The 23046-nt window shown below is 52.9% G+C and overlaps 1 protein-coding gene across 2 annotated transcripts in view; it reads left to right on the forward strand.

Annotated features, from left to right (window-relative positions):
- Efhd1 (EF-hand domain family member D1) overlaps positions 1 to 23046 on the forward strand; it is a 46944-nt gene that overhangs the window by 20747 nt on the left and 3151 nt on the right. For both annotated transcript variants that reach the window (XM_047542729.1, XM_047542730.1), the window contains exons 2-3: positions 11882 to 12029; positions 19416 to 19550. In XM_047542729.1, coding sequence (XP_047398685.1) covers positions 11882 to 12029; positions 19416 to 19550 — 283 coding nt within the window. The remainder of the gene's footprint in view (positions 1 to 11881; positions 12030 to 19415; positions 19551 to 23046) is intronic.

Consider the following 23046-nt stretch of genomic DNA (forward strand, 5'->3'; position numbering starts at 1 on the left):
CTTGGGGCAGGTGGGGCCGGGCGGGGTAGCAGGGGGCTCCCTCCAGCTGTGCCGGGTCTGATTCCAAAGTAGTGACCCTCGCCTCTGGTCTCCCCACCCAAGGCCGCCTCTGGGTTGCGGACACTCCCTCACCCGCTGCCAACTTGGATCAGGTTTGCAGGAAGAAGGAGGATATTGTTCAGGATTTATAGGCTGCCTTGTGCCCAGGGCTGGCCCTTCCGCCGCTTCCTGGTGGTGAAGCAACCCAGGAACCCTCCACCCCAGGGCTGCAGCTTATCCCAGAGCCGGGGTGAGATGCCCCCACCCCCAGCAATGGCACTGAGCACTCACTGTGTTTGGGGGCAGCTCTTACCACAAATATCTTTCTGTTGATCGTGCCGGCTCTTGGCCCTTGGGGACTTGGCGAACTCTGTCAGGGCCTTGGAGGAGCCATGCTGGCCCTGGATGCGGTCCAGCTCGGCCTTGGTGGTGAAGCCTCTGCTCCTCCCTGCGTGCCTCACGCCCCTCCCCCAGAACAGCTGAGATGATTGAGCTCTGTGCTCCTGACACCACCCAGCTGCTGCTAGCGCTCCCACTGTGTGCCGGCTCCACTCCTGCCATTTGCACGCAGTGGCTCATCTCTTGCCCGGTGCCCTGCGTCTTGCAAGTGGTGGAGCTGGGATTTGAATCCAGGTCGCCTGCACTGCGGTCCTCTGTGTCATGAGCCTCTCTCATTAACATTCCTGTCCCCAGCTGGATGGGGCCTGATGCTGCCTCTGCAGGTGGCCTGCAAGCCCTGCTGGACCACCCACCGCATACTTGGCCTTCTGCTGTCCATCCTAAATGTAGCCAGAGGGACCTTGTCGGAACCCAGATCCCATTACTTTGTTTCCTTCTTCAGAAGCCCTTGTGAGCTGGAGGCAACATACAACATTCAGTGGCTCCCTGTTACCCCCAAAACAGTGTCCAGGCTCCTCATGCGGCCCCGCAGGGCTTACCCTAGCTGGCTGTTATGCTCTTCTTTCTCACTAGTTTTCCCCACCTTTCTCCACTCTCAACTGGGCTCATTTCCTCAGAGCCCCTCCAGTTGGTTAGATTTCAGTCTGTCAGTTATTATTGATTCTTGTGGGGCTCCCCAACCCCTCCAGAGTTTTCCCTGGGAAAGCAGAAACAAAGTCTTTATGGTTGAGTGTGGCTAACCTTTTCTGCAGTCCCCACCCCACCCCAGGACCCGCCAGGGCCATGGACAGATGGAACCTTGACCTCTGCAGAGGTTTCTGAGCTCTGCTGGCTGCCCTGCTTGAGACCCTAATCACCTCCAGGGAAGCGTGGGAGCCTGTGTCCTCCTGCAGAGCCCCTGGCCACCTGGGCACACGCCTGTTAAGTGAGATGTGGAAAAAAGAAAGTGACCACCTTCTCAGGTTGTCCCCAAGATCAAGTGACCACTCGCTCAGGTGTGCATTCGGGCCTTAATTAGGTCACTCGGTTCCGGCCCCACGTGAGTGCTGCTGGGATCAGGTGGTGCCCCCCTGGAGTAAGCAAGGTCCTGCTGGCAGGGAAGGGTGGGGGAGGTGGGGGCTCTGTGGGCCGGGCGGTGGCCGAGAGCTTTTCCCTTCCTGTCTGGAGCAGGGGCAGAGCCCCACAGTCCGTGGAGCTGGGCTTGCAGCTGGGCCTCCCTCCTCCCAGGCCCGCTGGCTCTGCTGCTCTGCCACCTTTGCCTAACGCCCATGCCACTTCCCTGACTCCACGGTGGGGGTGGGGGGTCCTGGCCCTAAGGAGTGCATGTGGGACCCCGTGTTTATGGGGGTCCCTGGGAATTCCAGAGCTAGTTCCCAGGAGCATCCCAGCTGCATTTCTCCCGCTGAACTCTCATGGGAAGCGTCCAGAGCTCAGGGTGGCTTCCTTCCGCCGTGCCCTACAGTGACCCTGTGGAGCCTTCGAGGCCCTCTGCCTGTCCCCCGCCACCGCAAGTGCCCCCCGGGAGCTTATTTGCCTCTGATGTTGGCGACAGCTGGATAAAAGAGGAATCAGATGACCAGAGAGCTCCAGTGCTTCAGCACGTGCGGGTGCTGGGACTTTGGACAGGGACTCTGACCCCAGGGGCACACCCCTGCCTGCTGCCTTCACCGTCCTGGGAGGAGCGAGGACCTCTCAGCCACTGTGGTCCATTCACACTTCTGGGTCAGGCTGTCCAAGGCTCACCCCTCCCTGGCCGTCACTCTCCCTCGGGGTTCTTGGAATTTGTGTGAAGCACTTTGAGCTACCAGCCTGTTTCTCTTTGTCATTGGCATGCTTCTTTGGGGTGGCCATGGAGGCTGGTATGCTTTGTTTCCACACTGGGTGGCTGGCGTCAGTGGGCAGCTGAACCTCTGTGCCCAAGCTGCCTGCTGGCTAGGGCTGCCAGTGACCAGTTGGAGAGGACGAGGCTGGGGGAGGCTGGTGCCGAAAATGACCATCCTGTGTGGTCACCCACTGCCCTCTCTCCTTCTGAATCCAAGAAGAGCTCCTGACTGTCCCTGGCAGGAGCTCTGCACTCCCGTGGCATGCATTTGGGACTGGTGGACCTGGAAGCTATTTGTGTTGAAGGCCAGGGTAGTGGCCTCCCCCGCCGCCCCTGCCACCTTGCAGGGTGCTGAGCTCTCAGGGGATCCTTGGAGGAGAGGGCTCTGTCCTGCCCTCCACTTTTCTTTTTTGGACTTCCGGACACAGCATATGGAAGCGCAGGGTGTGGTGACTGATCGGAGGTTGGTGTCCCAAACCCCACTGGTCTCCTGCAGCCTGCCAAAATGTTGGCCTCTTACCAGAAAAGGAGAGGAATTTACCAGAAGGGAGCCCTGAAGCACCGGCCTCACAAGAGCAGACGCAGCTGGAGTCCAGCCCTGTGCCTGTGCCATCCTGTCACCCTCCCTATCGCCTCCAGCCCTGGCTGGGGCTCTTGTGCCCTGGACATTGGGTCCTGCTGTGGTCCACTGCCCCTCCCCCAGAAGATCCATCCTGCCTCTGCGCTGAGAGGTCTTTCTGAGGCAGTCACCTGGACTTGCCTCCCTGCCTCAGGCTCTCTGGGGCTGCCCCAGGAAGACAGATCTCTTCCAGAGTGCCTTATGGGAGCTGGCCCTCCGCTCCCCTCTGGGGACATTCCAGCACCTCAGCAGGATTGGACCCAGACAGAGGCCCCGCACCTGGCTCTGCTCCCTCCCTCGGTTGCTGACCGCCCAGGGCCTCTTGCTCAGCTTTCTCTCCGCACAGTTCCTCTGTGTTCTGTATCTGCTCCCCTCTCTGGGGCCATCCGAGCTTTTCTTCTGCTCTTGGAGGCCCAGGTAGATGTGATCAGGTGGCGAGGGAGCCAGTGAATGAACCCAGTATCTGGAGCACAGGAGAGTCAGGAGCTCCTGGGACAGAGGCGGCAGGAGCCCAGTGACTGGAAATGAGAAGCGCGGGCCCAGGTGGATGCACCTCACTCCTCGGAGCCCCGCCTTCCTGCAACAGAGCCCAGGCTGCTGTATCACTGTTCCTGCTGCATCAAATGGGACGGAGCGAGAGCAGGTGATGTGATAGCCAGGGGGACCGGCAAGAAGGACAGAAGGCAGATCAGAACTGGGCAGAGGGACCACGATCTTGTGACCTTAGGGAATCCCTGAGGCTCTCGATAGGCACAGTTGAGGACACCCACAGAGTGATCCCAGATGGTCCCCAAAAGGACCACCTGCGGGTGCCTTTCTCTGATGGAGGGTGCCTGGGGCCACAGGGGAGCTTGTGAAGTGCAGGTTCTCTTATTCAGCAGGTCCCGGGGCTCCCGAGAGACTAGTTCTGATAGTTCCAAACGCCCTTGTCCCAGCTGCACTTGGAGTGGCCACGCCTGGCTGTTTGAAAAGTCACACGAGTTTCTAACAAGGCCTCTCTGTGTAGAGAAGCGGGGTTCTGATGGTTGCTGTGGTGAGGCCACCCCCCAGCTCCAGGCATTTTCTGGGGCACTGCCACCTCCTGGGAACCCCCCACCTCAGGGATCCCTGGGGGAGTTTTGATGGCTGAGCTTCAGGCACACAAAGGCTGCTGGCTTCTTTCTTTCTGCATTCATGGCAGGATTATTCTGGTAAGGTGAAAACCAAGAAAACCCAGGGGCTCCGCACAGTGGAAAACAGAAGAATAAGTGATTCATGGGCTGAGGAGGGGTCTGAAACTGGTGGACACTGGACACCAGCCCTTGTCCCCTCACCACTGTCCCTGTGGTAGCTGACTTTGTGGGGCCGGGGTTAGGGGTGACCTGACTCACTCCGGCAAGGCTGGGGGTTTCTCCAGGTGATGGACATACTCAGTAACGAGCCCAGTGGTAAGCATCTCAGTCCACCTCACCACAGCAGACCTTCAGAGGTGGCCCCTGTCAGAAAAGAGTGGGGAGACCTGGGCAGTGGGCTCACGCCCTGAGAGGGCTGCCCAGACCAGGGACTATGGCAAGGGGCCAGTTACTGAAGACTGTGTTGGGAGTGGACAGCTCTCCTGTGTGGAACCCAGGAAGGCATCTGCTTTCTCCTGGCGCCTGCACACAGGGACTACTTCATAAAACCAGCCCCTCACTCATGATGACAGGTGTCAGCTGAAGTTATCTCCTTTGGACTCAGCTACAGTCCAATAAGGCACTTAGGGTTGGGGTCACTGACTGTTCCCAGAAGGGTCAGGTCTCTCCCAAAGGTCTGGCAGGGAAAGGTTTCCACCCAGTCTATGTCTGTGTCACCATCCCAAGTGCCAGTGGGACCAGAGTCCCTCACAGGGACTGATACAAGGGTAAACGTGGAAAGAAGTCACAAGTACAAGACGACCCCCCCAGGCAACAGTGACACAGGGTCTTGGGGTTATGGATGAGTTTGCTTTACTGGTCTGGGTTGCCTTTAATAAGAAAGATCTGGGGGTTGGAGTGTAGCTCAGTGATAGAGCTCTTGCTTAGCATGTGCAAGGCCCTGGATTCAATCCCCAGCACCAAAAGAACCCCACAAAATGACAGGGAAGATAGAAGAGCTAAGATGTTGATAGAGGAGGATTAGGGCTCATGGGAACTTCCTTGAACCTGAAGGCATTTGAAGGATGCAAACTGTGTTTGGGGTGGTGGCGGTGGTTGAAATAAGGGGAAGGGGAATGTAGGTTCGGGCCCAGCTTGAGGGAGAAAGCAAGGCGCAGTCAGGTGGGCTTGCGCTGGGGCTAGGCCTCCTGGATGAGGCGCATGTGGCCCTCCCCAGCTGACTTCTACCAGGTCACTCTGGGGCTTGGTCCCACTCCCCAGGCTGGAGAGTTCATCTGTGCTCAAGGGCTGGGGGTGTCCCGGCCCCCACCCAGGCAAGGTATTCCAGGTTCTGTCCCCTTTCTAGAGGATTGAATTTCCAATCGCACGGAATGTGATAGCATTTTCATGGGGAGGGGAGCAACAGATGTTTCTTATGTGAAGGAAACAAATCCACCTGCACTGGCCTGACCGGTGGCTCACGCCTGGTGTAAGGTCACCTGTTTGCAGACAGTCTTGTCTGAGGGTTTGCACGCTGCACTTGTTTGCAAAGGGTGGCCCTGGAGCAGGTTAAAGATGAGCATCTCCCTGCCCTGCAAAGTGTGCTTTGCCCCAGGGCCCGGCCTTGCGGGCCTCTGTGAGGGTCCTCACCTCCAGCCTCCTCAGCTCTACCCAGTGGTGGCCGTGATGCTCCAGTGGTGGCCTCCTGAAGCCTTTGGGGAGGCCTGCATCTTGTTTCTTTTCCTCCATCATTATCATCATGCTGAGGTTGGAGCCAGGGCCTCAGGCCTGCTAGGCAAGCCCTCTACCACTGAGCTACACTCTCTTTGCCTTTATTTATATTTTTGATGACTCCCGCTTCTGCCTTTTTAAACTGGAGAGGCTGCCTTGGCATTGTAAAGACTGACCTGAATATCAAGTCCTCTTCCCTAAACCTGACTCTGGGCTTCAGCCCTGCAGCCCAGCCCCAGGCAGAGCTGTGGGAGGGCTTCCACTTACCTGGCTGGGCCTGGTGACCGTGGGCTGATGGTGATGGGCTCCAGTTTCTTCCGCAGCCCAGCAGTACCACACCCCGCAGAGGAAGGCTTAAGAATAAAACAGATGCTATTTATTCGAAAGGCCTGGCTGGGGGGCTGTTTCTCCAAGTGTTTGTGAGGTGGCCACATTAGCACCATCGGCCAAAAGCGAGCTGCTGTGTCCGTAGCATGTGGCACCACGCTTTAAGGTCCAAGTGAGGCTCTCTGGACATCCAGGTCTCAGAGACACAGCTCTGTCTCTCCTGCCAGATAGTAAGTACAGGAGATGTGACATGCACAGCGATGACGGATCTCTTCATGGGACATTGAGTAGGCCTTTCTTAACATCTTGCAAGTTGAGGGGTACCTAGTGTAAACTCAGTTCATGATCACGCTCCCATGGAAAGCCTAAAGCCCCAGGCTGGTTCTGTCCCAGCAGTCGGCTTTGCTACTTATTACAGTTGTCACTGTCCACTAAGTGGGACTACTGGTTGCCACCTTCGGCACTGCTGGATTAGTGAGGTCACGTAGCCCGTGCCTGGCCCTCAGTGAGCTCTCAGTAAACAAGGGCAGGTGGCTCGTGTTAGAATTCTTCATAGGTCTGTCCCAAAGATCAAAAGGACTGGTCTGTGAGACCAAGTTGGTCAGCGGTGAAGAGAGCCGTCGTAGTTACTAAGCGTTTCGAGCCCGCTGTGTACCGGGCTCTGCAGAGTCAGGGGGTGTTTCCAGGGAGGAGATAAAACAGTGAGACGATGAAAGGGACATGTCGTGTTTTTTTCCTGCCTGTCTTGCAAATCCAGGCCCTGAAGGAATTGGCTGTGGACAAGCCACTTTGAAGAGAGATGCCCTTTTGAATTCAAATCCCAGCTCCACAGGGAAGGGTATGCCACTCATGTGGTCACTTTATAGTCCTGCCGGGACTTCAATAGATGGCACTAGGCCGATGCTTCTAGTAGGAACAAAAGGCAGCGTTACTGAGCACCTGGGAGTGAAGAGGTGGCTGGCTCACAATTCCTTTCTTTCCTGCTCTCGACCTCAGAGATGTCCCCTCCACGCCTACACACACTCTGCTCCTGGACCAGCCTCGTGGCCCCCAACAGAACCAGCCCAGGCCTGCTCGGGCCTCAGCCTCAGCCTTTCTCCCTGTCTGGGCTTTGCCTACTGGGGTGGTGGGTTTCTCCTTCCAGGCACTTAATCTCCAGAGGGGTTGAACCAACATTTCTCACCCAGTTAGAAATTGGAATTTCTTGAAACCGTTGCCCAGAATTGGCTGAGGGTCCTTTCTGACCTGTGTGTTCTTTTCGTCAGGTCTGGAGAGCGTTGGGTTTGAGGGTCCAGAGGAAAGTTTTTCCAGAGCCCCAGAGGAGGGTGGGAGAATGGCTTCGCTGACACCTCCCCGTGTCTGAGGAGCCCCGGCCTGGCCTGGCCTCGCTACCCGCCTGTGTCTGTGGCAGGCAGTGCCATCTCTAGGTGGCGAGCTGGGAGCTGCTCTGACCTCTCCCAGCTGACCGAGGACAAACCCCTGCCTTGTTCCCTGACCTTCACTTCCTGTCCCCATCCTCCTAGCACGCCCCTTTCCCTCCACCCAAGCCCGTCAGCTACTCCCTGGCGATTTCGCTCTCCTCCTTCCTTCTCTGCTCTCCAGCGTCTGCTGGTTCTGCTTGTTTGTGCCTGGACGGAGTCACGTCTTGATGGTGCCGCCTGCAAGGCCCCAGCCTTTGCTGCAAGCTTCGGCGGAACTCACGGGTTGTGCTGAGCACAGTGCAGGAGGCGCTCATTCGGAATCCTGAGGAAACTTAGTGGTCATTTTACTGGGCCACCCCTTCTTTTTTTTTTTAATCTTTTATTTTTTGTGATGCTGGGATGGAACCCAGGGTCTCATGCATGCTGGGCAAGCACTCTACGGAGAGCCACAGCTGCGGTCCTGGCACTACCTCTTCTGATATGAAATGCCACCTCTGCAATGGAAAATTACTAAATGTGAGGATCATGTGGTCAGAGGAGGCTGTGTGCTGTTTCCCTCCTGTGAATTTTGAACACATGACCACATGGAAGGCTCTGGAAAGTTCCACACTACAGAAACCTGTTTACTTTGACTAGGACTCCTTGTAACGGAGACTGTCCATCTTTGCCTGTTTGTTTCTTAAGCAATTCTTTTTCAGGCTGGGGATATAGGTCAGTTGATAGAGTGCCTGCCTTGCATGCCCAAGACCCTGGGTTCAATCCCCAGCACTGTAAAAAAAAAAAAAAAAATTGTTTTTCCCTTGCTAGGGATGGAACCCCAAGGCCTTGTGTGTGCTAGGCAAACACTCTACTACTGAACTACAGTCCCAGCCCCCAAATTTTTATTTTTAAATGTGCAGTTTAATGACATTAAGTACATTCATAGTGTGCAACTATCACTACCTTCCAGTCCCAGAACTTTCCTTCCTTCCTTCCTTCCTTTCTTTTTATGGTACTGGGGATTAAACCCAGGGCACTTTACCACTGAGTCACATCCCCAGCCCTTATTATGTTGTTTCGGGTCAGGGTCTTGCTACCTTTCTGGGTGGCTCAATCACAGTCCACCCAACGGTCAGGTAATCTGCCCTGTGGGTCTTGGGCCCAGCGCTGACGGAGGGCCTTGCTCCCCTGAACAGCAACATCAGGTTGACCATGGTTTTCTGTTGGACCAGTTTGACAACCAGGTTCCAAATGTGCGTGAACATATGGCCCAGCAGTTCTACTCTGAGCTGTATACCCAAGGAAACCAAGAGACAGTGCCTCACGAAAACCTGTGTCCTGGTATTCAAAGTGGCATTATTCATAGAGCCCCAAAGTGGAAGTGACCCAAATGTCAGTCACCTGATGAATGGATGAACAAAATATGGCACATGCCTGTGACAGAAAGGAGTAAAGTAGATTGATGCATGCTGCTATAAACGGGTGAACCTCGAAGACGTTAGCCAAGGGAAAGAAGCCAGACCGAAAAAGCTGTGTATTGTATAAGTCCATTTATATGAAATTTCCAAAAGTGTCAAATCCACAGAGACAGAAATACTAGTAGTTGCTAGGGGACCAGGGAGTGAAAAGAAGGGGGAATTACTGCTAATGGCTATGAATTGCTTTTTAGGGTGATGAAAATGTTCTGGAATTAGATGACAATGATGGTTGCACAGCATTGTGATTGTACTAAGAGCCAGGGCTGGGTGTGGTGGCCATGCCTGTAATCCCAGAGACTTGGGAGGCTGAGTCAGGAGGATCTCAAGTTAGAAGTCAGCCTCAGCAATTTAGGGAGATCCCATCTCAAAATTAAAAAACAGAGTGCTGGAATGCAGCTCAGTGGCAGAGCATGCTCAGATTCAATCTCCAAAGTACAAAACAAAAGAATGTACCACTGAACTGTTCACTTTATAGGAGTAGATATTATAGTGTGTGAATTATGTCTCAATCAATCTTTTTTTTTGTATCAAGGATTAAACCCAGGGGCACTTAACCACTGAGCCATATCCCCAGCCCTTTTTAAATATTTTACTTCAAGATAGGGTCTCACTGAGTTGCTTAGGGCCTTGCTAAATTGCTGAGGCTGACCTTAAACTCTTGATCCTCCTGCCCCAGCTTCCTGAGCCACTGGGATTATAGGCATGTGCCACCACACCTGGCCCATTGCTTCCTTTTTAAAGTACTGACAGTCCGTCTTTGTGTGTGTGTGTGTGTGTGTGTGTGTGTGTGTGCGTGCATGCGGGCTGGGGATTGAATCCAGGGCCTATTTACCACTGAGCTACAACTACAGCCCTTTTTATTTTTTATTTTTGAGACAGGGTCTGGCAAAGCTGTAGGCTGGCCTGGAACTTGAGAGCCTCCTGCCTCGGCCTCCCTGGTTGCTGGGAATCGTCCATCCTTTGATCTGGGACGGGTCCACCTGTGATGTAGATCTACCCACTTCCTGGAAGCCTGGAGCACCTTGCTCACTTCCAGATGTGCTCAGAGGTCACCAGCAGGCGTGCAGGGATCTCCTCTGTGACCTTTAGCACCTTATCATGTCACTCTTCCAACGAGGAGGCCCCAGGTGGAGGGGGCAGCAGGGAGGACTTGCAGAAAGCATGCCCAGCGGAGGAGGGCAGTGAATGCTGGGGACCAGAGAAGGACTGGCAGTGGTGCTGTTGGAGAGCAGAGGCGGAAGCGGGAGGCCCGGGGCCTGGGGAGCAGGAGGGCCGCAGGAGGCAGGGGAGCAGCATGCATCAGCCACAGTGGCTGGAATGGAGCCTCGTGGGGATTCCTGGGCCTGGCCTGGCCTGACCGTGTGGGCCTTAAGAAATACCACGGCCCACAGCAGCACATTTCCAGTTGCCCACGGCTACACTTCTTGATTCTTGGTTCTCAACAGTGACGGTTTGTGTTCTTGTGGGGGGTGGGTAGGAGAGAGGTGGACCGTGAAGAAGGCCAGCTTATTTATGTTTAACTTAGGTTTTAAAATTATGCTAAGATATGCGTAGTGAATTTACCATTTTAACCACTTACGTGTGCAGCTCAGGAGCATGTGTCCTGACCTCAGGGCCTTTTCCTCCTCCCGTGCTGGACCTCGGTCTACCACGCAGTAGCCTCCATTCCCCCCAGCCTCTGCCCCGTGCCCCCTGGCTATGAGTTGGCTGCTCTGGGTTCCTCTGTAAGTGATCATGCTGTGTGTGTCCTCTTGTGCTGGTTGACTTCATTTAGCATTATGTCCCAGAGGGTCCCCCATGTGGTGACATGTGCCAGTGTTTCCTCTTTGTGGAGACCTGATTGGTTCTTTTTTGCGGGGGGGGGGGTACTGGGGTTTGAATTCAGGGTCACTCGATCACTGAACCACATCCCCAGCCCTATTTTGTATTTTATTTAGAGACAGGGTCTCACCGAGTTGCTTAGCACCTCGCCATTGCTGAGGCTGGCTTTGAACTTGCAATCCTCCTGCCTCAGCCTCCTGAGGCGCTGGGATTATACGTGTGCACACCATGCCCATCTCCCAATTGGTTCTTTAAAGTAGGGCATTCAGACCTGAGAGGCCTCTGGGTATTGGAAAATAGAAAGGACTTTAAGGGAGGAGAACCAGAGAGTCTGTAGGAAGCCCAGTGAGGTTAGGTGTGTGGAGGAGGGACTGGCAGTGGCCAGGAGAAGGCTGAGCTGAGATGTCCAGAGATGCCTCCCCACCCCCTCACCCCAGTGGGGCTGGGCTTGAGTTCTGGAGGGTGCCGGGGGCTGTCCCACCAGCCAACAGAGGTTCTGAGAGGACAGTCAACTGCACAGACATGATTATTTAGACCCAGGGAGTGACCCAGAGGGCAAAGCCAAAACCCTGAGCCAGGGCCAGGCCCAATTCACAGCCATGCACGTGGTGGGGAAGCGGCTTCCAGAGACGCAGGACGGACCGCGAAGGGGGAACAGGGACTGTTGGGACTGACTGTGCAGAGATGTGGGGATGGTGCCCCCAGGGAGCTCCATCCGGTGAGCCCAGAGGACACTGTGTACACCTGCGTGTGCCGCTGCCCCGGCGTCCAGCGTGTGCAGGGCCCATAGTGCTTACCGGCTGAACCCGGGGAAATCAAGGTCAGTAAGGCATGTGTTCATGCTGGAGAAACGTGTGGCCTGGAAGGGGATGAAAGACGTGACAGGATGTGAACCACCACGTCCACTCGAGAGGAGAGAGGTCTCCTCTGAGGAGGTGACCTGGACATGGCAAAGTAGGAGATATTGAGTCATTTTTCAACAAGTGGGGGCTGGGGATGTGGCACACTCGCCTGGCAGCTCTGAGACCTTGGGTTCCATCCCCAGCAACACAAAAAAGAACCAACAAATCCAATAAATGAGGCCAAAGGATTGCATGTTTGGGAGACTGACAAGGGTCCCTTTTTCCTGACCATGCCTTGCTGCGACCCTGCAGGTATGATGCTGGACACGACGGCTTCATTGACCTGATGGAACTGAAGCTGATGATGGAGAAGCTGGGGGCCCCCCAGACACACCTGGGCCTGAAGAGCATGATCAAGGAGGTGGACGAGGACTTCGACGGCAAGCTCAGTTTCCGGGAGGTAGCTGCACCCCCTGTCCTGGGCCCCTGGGCTGCACCCTCAGTTTACAGCCTTCTGGGGGACAAATGGGACTGCCCCTTAAGTGTGCTATTTGGAAATTCAACCTACAATGCTGCTTTTAAAAATGTGTTAAGGGACAGGCGGTGTTGCTCAGTGGTAGGACCTGTGCTTAGGATGTGCGAGCCCTGGGTTCCATCCCCAGCACCCGCCTCCTCAGCCTTGAGGGGATACTGAGCCATCATGCTGGCCTGGGGAAGTGCCCAGGAAACAGACTGAAAATCAGCCTGTGGGGGCGTCACCTCCCTTTGTCAAATGGTAAGAAATCTAGAAGGATGTTTCTCTGAAATCTTCATAGTGGACATTTATAGGTGCAAAGTTTTGGTGGGTGGATAGTGTTATATTTTCTTATATATTAAAATTTTGTCTTTTTATATTAAACATTTAAGAATAGTAAAACTATTAAATGAGGGAAAGATTGACCATTTCCCCACCCTGGACAGTTAAGGACTGGGCTTCTGGGGCCTTGAACCTCTGAAATTGTGGCCCTGTTCTGTGTGCCTGGGCATCTTCTAGGGAAGATATGTGGCTCACAGCATTCACAGATGGATCCTGGAACGGCTGAGGACTGTGGTGACCTTTTGGGAAAATGGTCTCAAGGCCACTGGGTTTCTTCCGTAGCAAGGTGCCTCCTGACGAGAGGGCCTTCTGTGTCCCGTGTGGTTTATTCTGTTGTCATCGTTTTGGTGCTGGGGATTGAACCCGGGGCGTTCCACCACTGAGCCACGCCCCTACCGCTTTTTCATTTTTATTTTGAGACAGGGTCTCACTAAGTTGCCCAGGATGGCCCTGACTTGAGGTCCTCCTGCCTCAGCCACCCCATTCACTGGGATTACAGGCATGTGCCACTGTGTTTTCTGGGAAGTCTTCTAGATGTGTCAGTGGGACCTGATATCATAGTAACTTTGGTGACAGCCTCTGGGCTAAAGGCTGGCAGGGTTAGGCTGCTCCTGTGGGCTGGTTCTGGTTCTCAGCCGGGCCCTTGGGGTCAGGGGGTGGGAGGAGAGGCCTGCCTGTCTCTGCCTTCTTGTGCTGTCCCTGGATGGTGTCCTCATGGTCAGTGGTGAGGCCTTTGCTCAGGGGCAGGTCCTCTGTCCAGCCTGACAGGGTCACGTGAGGCTCTTCGTGAGGGTCAGCAGTCTAGCTGGCCCCCATGAATCCCTTTCCCAGCTGTGTGAAAGGAGGGTTGCCACTCACTTCCTCTAGGTAGATTCAGCATGGGACTGGTCACAGGAGGGACCAAGAACAACCTCTTGGGAAAGCAGACCAGCTGAAGGTTAAATTGATCACCAGTGGCCAGTGACTTAAGTGGCCAGTGTGTGATGGAGTTTCCATCAGACTGAAAAGGACCGAGCAGGGGGATTCTGAGTAACTGAATGGAGACTCCAGGAGAGTGGGCTGCCTGAAGGTCGAGAGGCCTGGCCTGGGGACTGCCGTCTTCAGGTGAAGGGCCAGTCTTGGGGACTGAGCCCTCCACTGTGGGATCTATGCCTTCTGCAGGCAGATAGGGTTGGAACTGAATTGGATTAGATGCCACCCCTAATCCAGCCCCTGCAGACTTGCTTGCTGGTGTGAGGAAGCCCCCCACACGTCCGGGGTTGGAAGTATTGTGTGAGGGAGAAGAGGAAAACCACTTTGGCTTTTCCCCTGGCATTGAAGTACATCACAGAAGACGGGAGTTGGCATAACCCTTGAGGTGGTCTCAGCCAGCTCTCTCATTTCAGACCTAGGAGTGACAGGGCAAGAAAGCTCAGGCCCACCCTGCTGTCAAGCCCCAGCCCAGAGCTGAGCTGGGCTGGCCCCGGCCATTGACACCTACAGCTGGTCTTCACAGGCCCATCACTCAGCCCCCTGCTGGGCATTGGCTCTTTCCACCCCAGTTCCTCTGGGGTGTGGGAGGAAGAAGCTTTTGCCTTGGTGAAGCTTGAGGAGACGTCGGGGAAAGAGCCTCTGCTTTGGTCTCCAAAATGGTGACCTCTGGAACAACATGTGGGGGGCGTGCTCAGGGGTCTGTGCAGTCACCAACTGGACTAAGGCCCACGTGCCCCTGTCCTGTTTTGCTCAGGGGCGCTCACAGCTACTCCTCTTGAATCCAAGATGCCTGGCTCACTTTTGACGAGCTGCCATTTTGGCTAATTCCCACAGTTGTTGGACACCCAAGGCCTGGAAATCTCCGGAGGTCTTGTCAGCTCTCAACCCCCTACAAAGCTTCAGTGGCGCTCTCAACCCCCCTACAAAGCTTCAGTGGCATCTGCTTTAATCCTTTGTCAGTTCCAGGCCCTGCCGTGGTCCCATGGGTGGCCGTTGTACCAGGTGTATGGGATTTGAAAGTGTAAGGACGTGCCAGCCATTCAGGCCTCACGGCCCAGCCTCCTGCTGAACCTTTTCACTGCTGGTTTCTGCCTGTGCTGGAAGCCGCTGGGCCACACTGTGCCCAGTGAGAAGAGCCCGGCCGCAGCCCGGTCTTGGTCTGCCACATGAAGCTGAGTCCCTAGAGCAAGTCATTGTTCTACTCCTTCTCCTTCCCCTTCTTCTTGTACCTGGATTGAACCCAGGGTACTTCACCTCTGAGCCACTTCCCCAACCCTTCTTAGTTTTTATTTTGAGTCAGGGTCTCACTAAGTTGCCCAGGTCGGCCTTGACTCAGGACCTTCCTGCTTGGCCTCCCCGTGGCTGGGATTACCAGGCGTGTGCACCATGCTGGACAAGTGCTTTTATGTTCAAGCCTCAGTTTTAATGTCTTTCAAATAGGGGTGTTGATGGCGGTCTTTAAGGATGGTTCAAAAGAACTGATTTTCTTTCTGTCTCGTGGAAAGTCAGGAAGTGAGCCCTCCCTGGAAACGGCATCTCCATCGCCCTGATCATGGATTGCCAGCCTCCAGCACTGAGGGAAGTAAACTGCTATTGTTTATGGTACCCAATCTTGGTATTTTGTTAGGGCAGCCTAAGCAGATGAAGGCGGTGGGACCCTGGCAGCCCTGGCAGAGCTGCCCAGTCATGGCTGATGGAACCATGGTGGAGCCCTGGCCACCTAGGCCAGTCAAGTTCTCCCTCCTGGGATTTTGCTTCAAGATGACTCTGCAGGTGGCTGCTGACCCTCTAAAGTGGCCACTGTCCCTCTAAGGTGGCCACTGTCTGCCACGTGAACCAAATGGGAGAGATGGCGAGGGATGCTGTCTCTGGCAGAGAGTTGGGCCGCTCTCAGTCTCGGGCCTCTTCCAGGCTGCTACCTGTTGCACCCGGGCTCCTGAGACATCCTTCTTATGTAACAGATACCTCTTCTTGCTTAAGCCCACAAGTTTATTTCTGTCACTTGCAATCTAAGAGCTCTGACTAAATAGGGGCAGCATTTGTATCACCTGCCGGCGTGTGAGGGTGAACATTCCCCCAATCTATCAGAGGCACCCGGGCTGTGGCTGAAAGGGCCCTTGGGCTTTGTTAGCTCTCCCTGGCTCTTTGTTCTGCAGCTCTCCCTCCCTCCCCCGCTTTCCTCATAGTCACAGCTAGGACATTTTCCAATTCTTCTACAACATGCCAGTCTTTGTGGACTATAAATAGGAAGACAAACAAGACTGGGCATTGGAGAGACTGTCACTCAGGGGCAGTGCGTGGTGGTAGAAAAGTCAAATGGGAATGTCCAGCATACTTTGTGGAAGGCTGGACCTTTTCAGGTTGAGCTGGATTTCTTTTTTCCTTCTTTGGGGTCCAGGGGATCCCTGAGTAGGACAGGCCACTGTTGGTAATCTGCTGAGAAGGCAGAGCCTGGGCCTGTGAGCTGGATTCACCCCAGACCTGAGGGCTCAGAAGAAACAGCTCTGGGGAAAAGAGCCGTGAGGGATTCTTGAATGTTTCCAGTTCACAGAGCCCTCCTGTGAACATGAACTCTGTTGCCTGTACTTCAGATGTGAGAAAACTAAGTCAGAAGGAAACCCTGGATTTGGATTGGTGCTGAGTTCAGGGTGTTGCTCCTCTTTTCTGAGCTGCCTCCCTGGGCCCATAAGCACAGCTGATATGCAGAGCCATCTGCTTGTGGAACCATGAGGGGTGTTTCTATAAATGAGGTATTTAGGGACGGGTCATCATTTTAGTTGAATTTCTGTTGCTGTAACAAAATACCTGAGGCTAGTAACCTAGAAAGAAAAGAGGTTTATGTTGACCTACAGTTCTAGAAGTCCAAGAGCATGGTGCTGGCATCTGCTGAGTTCTGGTGCCGTTGCAACTCATGGCTGAAAGCACAAGGCCAAGTGGGCTGTGTGTGGAAGAGAGATAGCATGATGAGAGAAGAAGTAAGAGAGTGGAGGAAGCCAAACCCACTCTATGCTAACCCAGCCCCAGGAGAAAGGCGTTAACCCCTCTGAATGACCTAATCACCTCTTAAAGACCCACCACCTCTCAACTCTGTTCCCCTGGGTGTCAGTGGGGACAACCCATAGCTGCAGGGTACAGAGGGGCTGGCGTTTTACTCCTTCCCACAGCTCACGTTTGCAACACTGAAGTCTTTGCTGCTTCAGTCTCTTCCCGGAAAGAGCTCAGCCACCACCGACCCCACCCTTTTGGCCTTGATCCTGCTGCGGGGGTGGGGGGGGGTGGGGCTGGGGGGGTGGGGGGGCTGGGGGCTGGGGTCCAGGGGCCGGGCCTCCTTGAACAGGCTTGTTTTCTCTGGGCCAACTTTCTGGCTCTGAGCCTCTGCAGCAAACTGAGTCCTTGCCGGCCTCTAGTGGGGGAGTCGGCAGCTGCAGGTGGATGGACCTGGCGTTTCTGTCAATCCAAGCTGCCATCTGCGTGGGCGAAGCTCCGAGTCCATGGGCACTGATCAGGACTGGGCAGTGTCCACGTGGACTGAGGACCCTGAAATGAGAAGCGCTGAGAAGGTTTATTTTATTTTGAGATGGGGTCTCAGTATGTTGCCCAGACTGAGCTCAAGCTTGAGATCCTCCCGCCTCAGCCTCTGGAGTGGCTGCGGTGACAGGCATGTACCACTGCACCCAGATCAGAGGTCATGAGTGAGGCATTTGTTGTTGCAATGGCCAGTGAGAACCACTCGGTGACACACACCTCCCTCTAGGAGCATGAGCCTTGGGGTAAAAGCCAAGCTGGGTTTGCAGAGCCTGTCCCAGTTACTGAACTTGTCACTGCTTCAGGTGATGTCCCACATAATACAGAAAAAAGGCATGAAAAAAGACCTGGAAACCTGAAATTTCCTTGTAGACTCACATGTTTTAGGTCACATCTGAAAACCTGGACAAACCCTCTTTTGATGATTTGGAGTCTATCAATTTATACTCAAATGGAAAATAAATCATAGACATTGCATAGTAGTTGTTTGACAAGTAGATTCATAAAAATTATTTAAAAGGGAACTAAAGATGGGCATGGTGGTGCATGTCTGTAATCCCAGCAGGTCAGGAGGCTGAGGCAGGAGGATTGCAAGTTTGAGGCCAGCCTCAGCAATTTAGCAAGGCCTTAAGTAGCTTAGCAAGACCCTGTCTTTAAATAAAATATATGAAAAAAAGGGGGAGCTGGGGATGTGGCTAAGTGGTTAAGTGCCCCTGAGTTCAATCCCGGGTACAAAATAAAAAAAGAAAAGGAACTAAAGAGTCACAAAATTGCCTCAGGACAGAATAGGAAGATGGGGGCTGGCTATTTATGTTTGGCCAATTTATTTGTTTAAGAAACTATTTTGTGGAGGCCTTTGGACAAGTTGCCTTCAAAGATTAATTCTTTCAGGTCACGTTTTGAATCTGGAGGAAGAGGATGGATTATTCAATAAATGATGTGGAGATTACTAAGTAACCATTTGGAAGAAAATAAGGTTAATAATTACCCTTACATGATAGATTGGAATAAATTTCAGAGATTAATTATTTACACTTTTTTTTTAAAGAAGCCATAAAGTAGTAGACAAAAACATAGATGATTGTTCATGTAACCTTGGTGATGAGAAGATTTTTTTCTAAGCATATCTCTGGTGAGAGAAAAGAAAAAGATTCGAGAGAGAGTATATGTAAAACTTCTGAAAGTCAAAAATTACCGTAAGCACTCTTCAATGGCAAGTGACAGAGCTAAAGTTTTTGAAACACAGCAGGTCCTGTGAAGACCTCTTAGCACACAGGAAGGTAAGCAATCTCATGAAACGTGGCATACTTGCTGGGCTTGGTGGCGCTTGCCTGTAATCCCAATGAGTCAGGAGCCTGAGGCAGGATCGTGAGTTCGAGGCCAGCCTCAGCAACTTAGCAAGGCCCTAAGCAACTTAGTGAGACCCTGTCTCAAAATAAAAAATAAAATATGAAGGGGTGGGGATATGGCTCAGTGGTAAAGCACCCCTGGGTTTGATTCCCAATACCAAAAAAAAAAAAAAAAAAAAGTGGAACAATACAAGTAAAATAGAAGTGGTTAAGGAATATCAAAAATATTATTTTGGGGTTGGGGCTGGGGCTGGGGCTCAGTGGCAGAGCGCTTCCCTAGCATGTGTGAGGCACTGGGTTCCATCCTTAGCATTGTATCAAAAAAATAAAGGCATGCTGTCCATTTCAACTACAAAAGAATTTTTAAAAATATTATTTTGTTTCAAAATAGTATGTATATATCTATTTGACTTTTCTTTTATGGCTGTAAGCGAGGATGTTGCCAATTTTATAGATAATACTACAACTATCATGTGGGCTAGGGTTGTGACTCCGTGGTAGAGCACTTGCCTAGCACATGTGAGGCACTGGGTTTGATCCTCAGCACCACATAAAAATAAATAAATAAAATAAAGGTCTGTGTCCATCTACAACTAAAAAAATTTTTTTAAAAACTATTATGTGAATTTCTGAAGGTAAATTCCCAGCCATGGCATTGGTGGTTGGGCAGACGAACGGCATTTTATTGGATTATTTTTGTGTGTGTATTTTTGTGTTGGGGATGGAACCCAGGTCCTTGTTGGTGCTAATCACGTGCTCTATCACTGGGCTTAGCCCCCAGCATTTCATTTTTGGTATTTATTTCCAAAGTGCTCATCAAAAAAGTTTCAACCAATTTACACTCCCATCCACTAGATGTGGAGGCGCTCGTTTCCCGACGTCCTTATTTACGTGGTGTGTTTGTCCTGGGGTGCTGGCCATGGAACCCAGGCCTTGCGTGTGCTGAGCATGCACTCTGCCGCCGCCCGGCCCGGCCCGTGTGTTCACCTTTGGCAATCTGATAAGCAGCAAAACCAGGCATCACACACACAGAAACACCCTTTCCGAATACTTGGCAAGAACGGCCTTGGCTTGGGCGGGAGGGTCTCGTGGGTCTCAGGGAGGCCGCGGGGACAGCAAACACCCCCCTCTCTCCCTCCTGCAGTTCCTGCTCATTTTCCACAAGGCCGCGGCAGGGGAGCTGCTGGAGGACAGCGGGCTGATGGCGCTGGCCAAGCTCTCCGAGATAGACGTCGCCCTGGAGGGCGTCAGAGGTGCCAAGGACTTCTTCGAAGCCAAGGTACATGCCTGTTCTTCTCTGCGGAGCCGCTGCTCCCTCCCTTTACCCTGTTTGAGGGACACACACTGCCTTGTCCAGGGCCTCACTCAGGGAAATAACAGTGTGTCCTTGTGCCATCTGAAAAGTAAACACAAAACAGAAAACAAGCAGAGTCAATACACCCGATCCTGGTTCCAGGTTCAAACAGAGCTGCTGGTACGGTGCTCCAAGATGGGCTCTCCATCCAGACTTTGCAGAGTTCTGCCCCCACCCTGGATCAGTCCTTCACAGCTGCTCCTGTCTCTACGTCTTAAATGCCTGTGTTGTGATCAAGCGGGTAGTGGGGCGGGGCAGGGGGACAGGGTGGCTTGTCTTGAATGGGCATGTGTGCCATCAACAGTGGTCCGGACTTGGGAAGAAGATCCAATGCGTGGCCCCAAGCCCTTCTGGGCGCTTCTTTTCATTCACAAGATCATGCAGTCGCTGAACCTTGTGAGCCTACCCGCTCGCAGCTGGCCTCTGCCACCTTCATCTCTGCAGAAACTGGCCAGGAGAGTCCTATACGTCGTGAGCTGAACAGAGCAGGGGTGTGGTGGGAAGGACACAGCTCTGCAGCCATGCTGCCCAAGTGCAGATTCTGCCTCCTCCCCTGGTTGCCTCTCTGTGCCTCAGTTTCTTTACCTGTACAATGGGGGTGATAATAGGATTCCTTGAGGATTACATGAACTCAGTATGAGTGGGGAGCAAATGGGCTCACAGAGCACCCCACAGTAATCTGAGCTGTGGGGACTCCCTCCCACTCCAGGCAGGAAATAGTTTCTGGGGAAGGTTTACCTTCTGGGAACTTACCTAGGGACAAGGACATATCCTAGTCTGCTTAGACCCCTTAGCGAATAATAATGTTCTCATTATTATTCGGTGCTGAGAGGTTGAACCCAAGGCTTTGCACATGCTAGGCAAATGCTCTACCACGGAGCTACATCCCCACCTGTTTCAATTTTTGTTTTTTTGAGATGGTCTCACTAAGTTTCCCAGGCTGAGCTCAAACTCATGCTCCTTCTACCTCAGCCTCCCAATTTGCTAAAATTAAAGGTGTACGTCACCACTCCCCTTTCTATTCTTCCTTCTCCATGTTTCTGCTTGGAGACACAATCTGTCATCTTTCTGTCACTCTGCAAGCTGAATTCCTAGTGCTTTCACTGGACAGTGTCAGGGACAGGCCAACCACTTGATGTGCCTGGAAGAACAGAGTCGTGTTCCAGTCTTTTTTTAAAATGTTTTTTAGTTGTCGATGGATCTTTACTTACTTATTTACACGTGGTGCTGAGAATTGAAACAGGGCCTCACGCATGCTAGGCAAGCGCTGTACCACAGGGCCACAACCCCAGCCCATGTGTGTCCAGTCTTGAAAGTGGATTGGCCCTTCCTGCCTGCCTTCACCCTGGTTCACTGACCCATCCCCAGCAAAGCCAGGCACTGCCTTAAGCTCTGAGACCCAGCTCCTTCCTGAGGAGGAAGCGGACAGAACGTCTGGTCTGCCCTCTCCGGGAGGAGAGGCCCGCACAGCCCGGTGAGGAAAGCAGACGCCCCACCCACCACACAGAGAGGGAGTCAGGGGAAAGAGGGGTCCATTCTGCTGGGTGGGGTCTTCATGGTGGAGTCACACCTGCAGAGCTCTTCTGTTGCCTTGGGAACAGTCCTGGGTGAGACACCAGGATGGCAGAACCCACCCCTGCTACAGTATAGTGTGCTAAGTGCTGTAGGTGAAGTAGACGCGAGTTCCCGGGAAAGTCTACCGGCACTCAGGACCTGCTGTCACCTGGCTCCCATTCCCAGGGCTGCCAGGCTCTTCTTACGACTGGTCCTCAGGGCCTGCCCTTCCCTCTGCTGGAGCCCCACTCCAACATCTCTGCCTAGAACACTCTGCTCCTTTCAGACCCAACCCTTCAAGGGTTGACTCCTCCAGGCTGCTTCTCCTGACTATCCAGAACAGCACAGTCCTCCCTGTCCTGTGTGCCGCTAGTCCTCGGAGGAACGGTACTGCGATGTGTCTGATCAGGTTGCTGATGGACACTCGCAGGGAGTATAAGTTGGGCTGTCTTTCTGCAGAGCAGCTAGGGACTCGCTGTTAACATCCTACCCCTAGGATTTTATCTTTGTGCATTCATGCAAATGCACACACAGTGTCCAGACAAGAATTTTTATTTAGCATTGTTGATAATAGAGGAAAATTAGAAACAACCAAAATTTCCTTTATCAGAGAATGGGTCCTTTGTGGTCCCTCCCCGTGTTTGCACAGTCATGAAAGAATGTGGTGTGACTGTGTGTGTGTGGACAGATGTCCAAAATAAATCAAGCAAAGCAATATGTGCAATAACCAGATTTTGTAAAATATTAAATACAACCTGGGTAATTACATGCAAAATTATTAGTCATGGTTATGTCAGAGGGACTTATGCTGTATTTCTGCGATGTTTAATAACGAGTGCATATTATTTTTATAAGCAGGAGAAAAGATGAAAAGCATAACAATAAATTTTTGCCACTCGTTCTGCTTCTGTGTCTGCCTCCCCAGCCAGACTCAAAGGCAGAGTAGGCGTGCTATCTTTGTAATTACAGCGCCCGGCGGGTAATAGCTCTCAATAAACGTTGGCTTGAATGACGAATGGGGGCATCACCGCTTGAATTTGGGAGAGGCCATTTAGGAGCTGACATCGGTGACAGATGTTCCGAGATGAATGGGGATTCACCTTATAATCAAGGAAGGGAAGGCATTCTGGTCGTGGGAACAGCAGGAGTGAGGGTTCCGAGGCAGGGAGTGTCCCTGTGGCGAGGACATGGCATGCGTGAGGGAGCGGGCTGCTGCCGTGTCTGGGAGTGGAAGCCGAGATGAAAGGACCGAGCCAGCACTTCCCGCCCTGCAACTGTGGCACGTGTGGTCGTTGACTCTGGGGCGGGTGACTCCTGGACAGACAGACGCAGGTAGGGCCTGCCTAGCATGTGCGAGCCTGTGGTTTGATCCCCAGCCCCGAAGCAAAAACACAACACAACACAACACAGCCTCGCAGAGGTACCACAGAAGTAGGTGACTCAGGGCGTGGATAATAGTCAAGTGTGGAAAAAAAAGCCAGACACGGGGACTTTTCTGGATTCGACTCTCAACATCAAAAGATAGATATATGTATATATACACATTTTGCTTTTAGTATGATTATAATTTCATATGATTTGATTTTTCATAATGGTTGTTTTTAATAACCAGCTCACAAAATTGATGAGAATTGAGCCGCTGGTGTTTGAGCAGGTACAGCCAGCTCCAGTGTGAGTCTCTGGGCTCAGGGACATTAAGGGAACAGCCAGGGTCTCACCTTCCTGTCCTTCCTAAGCACAGCGGGAGGTGAAAAGAATAAAAAGGGTGGGAAAGGAGGTGACTGCGTTGGGGAAAGAGATGAGGGAGGAGGGCTAAGCCCTACTGACGACCCAGCCCCACTGGAGAGCTGATGTCCAGTGGATCCAG

Source organism: Sciurus carolinensis, chromosome 3 (genome assembly GCF_902686445.1).
Source record: "Sciurus carolinensis chromosome 3, mSciCar1.2, whole genome shotgun sequence".
NCBI classification, from domain to species: Eukaryota; Metazoa; Chordata; class Mammalia; order Rodentia; family Sciuridae; genus Sciurus; species Sciurus carolinensis.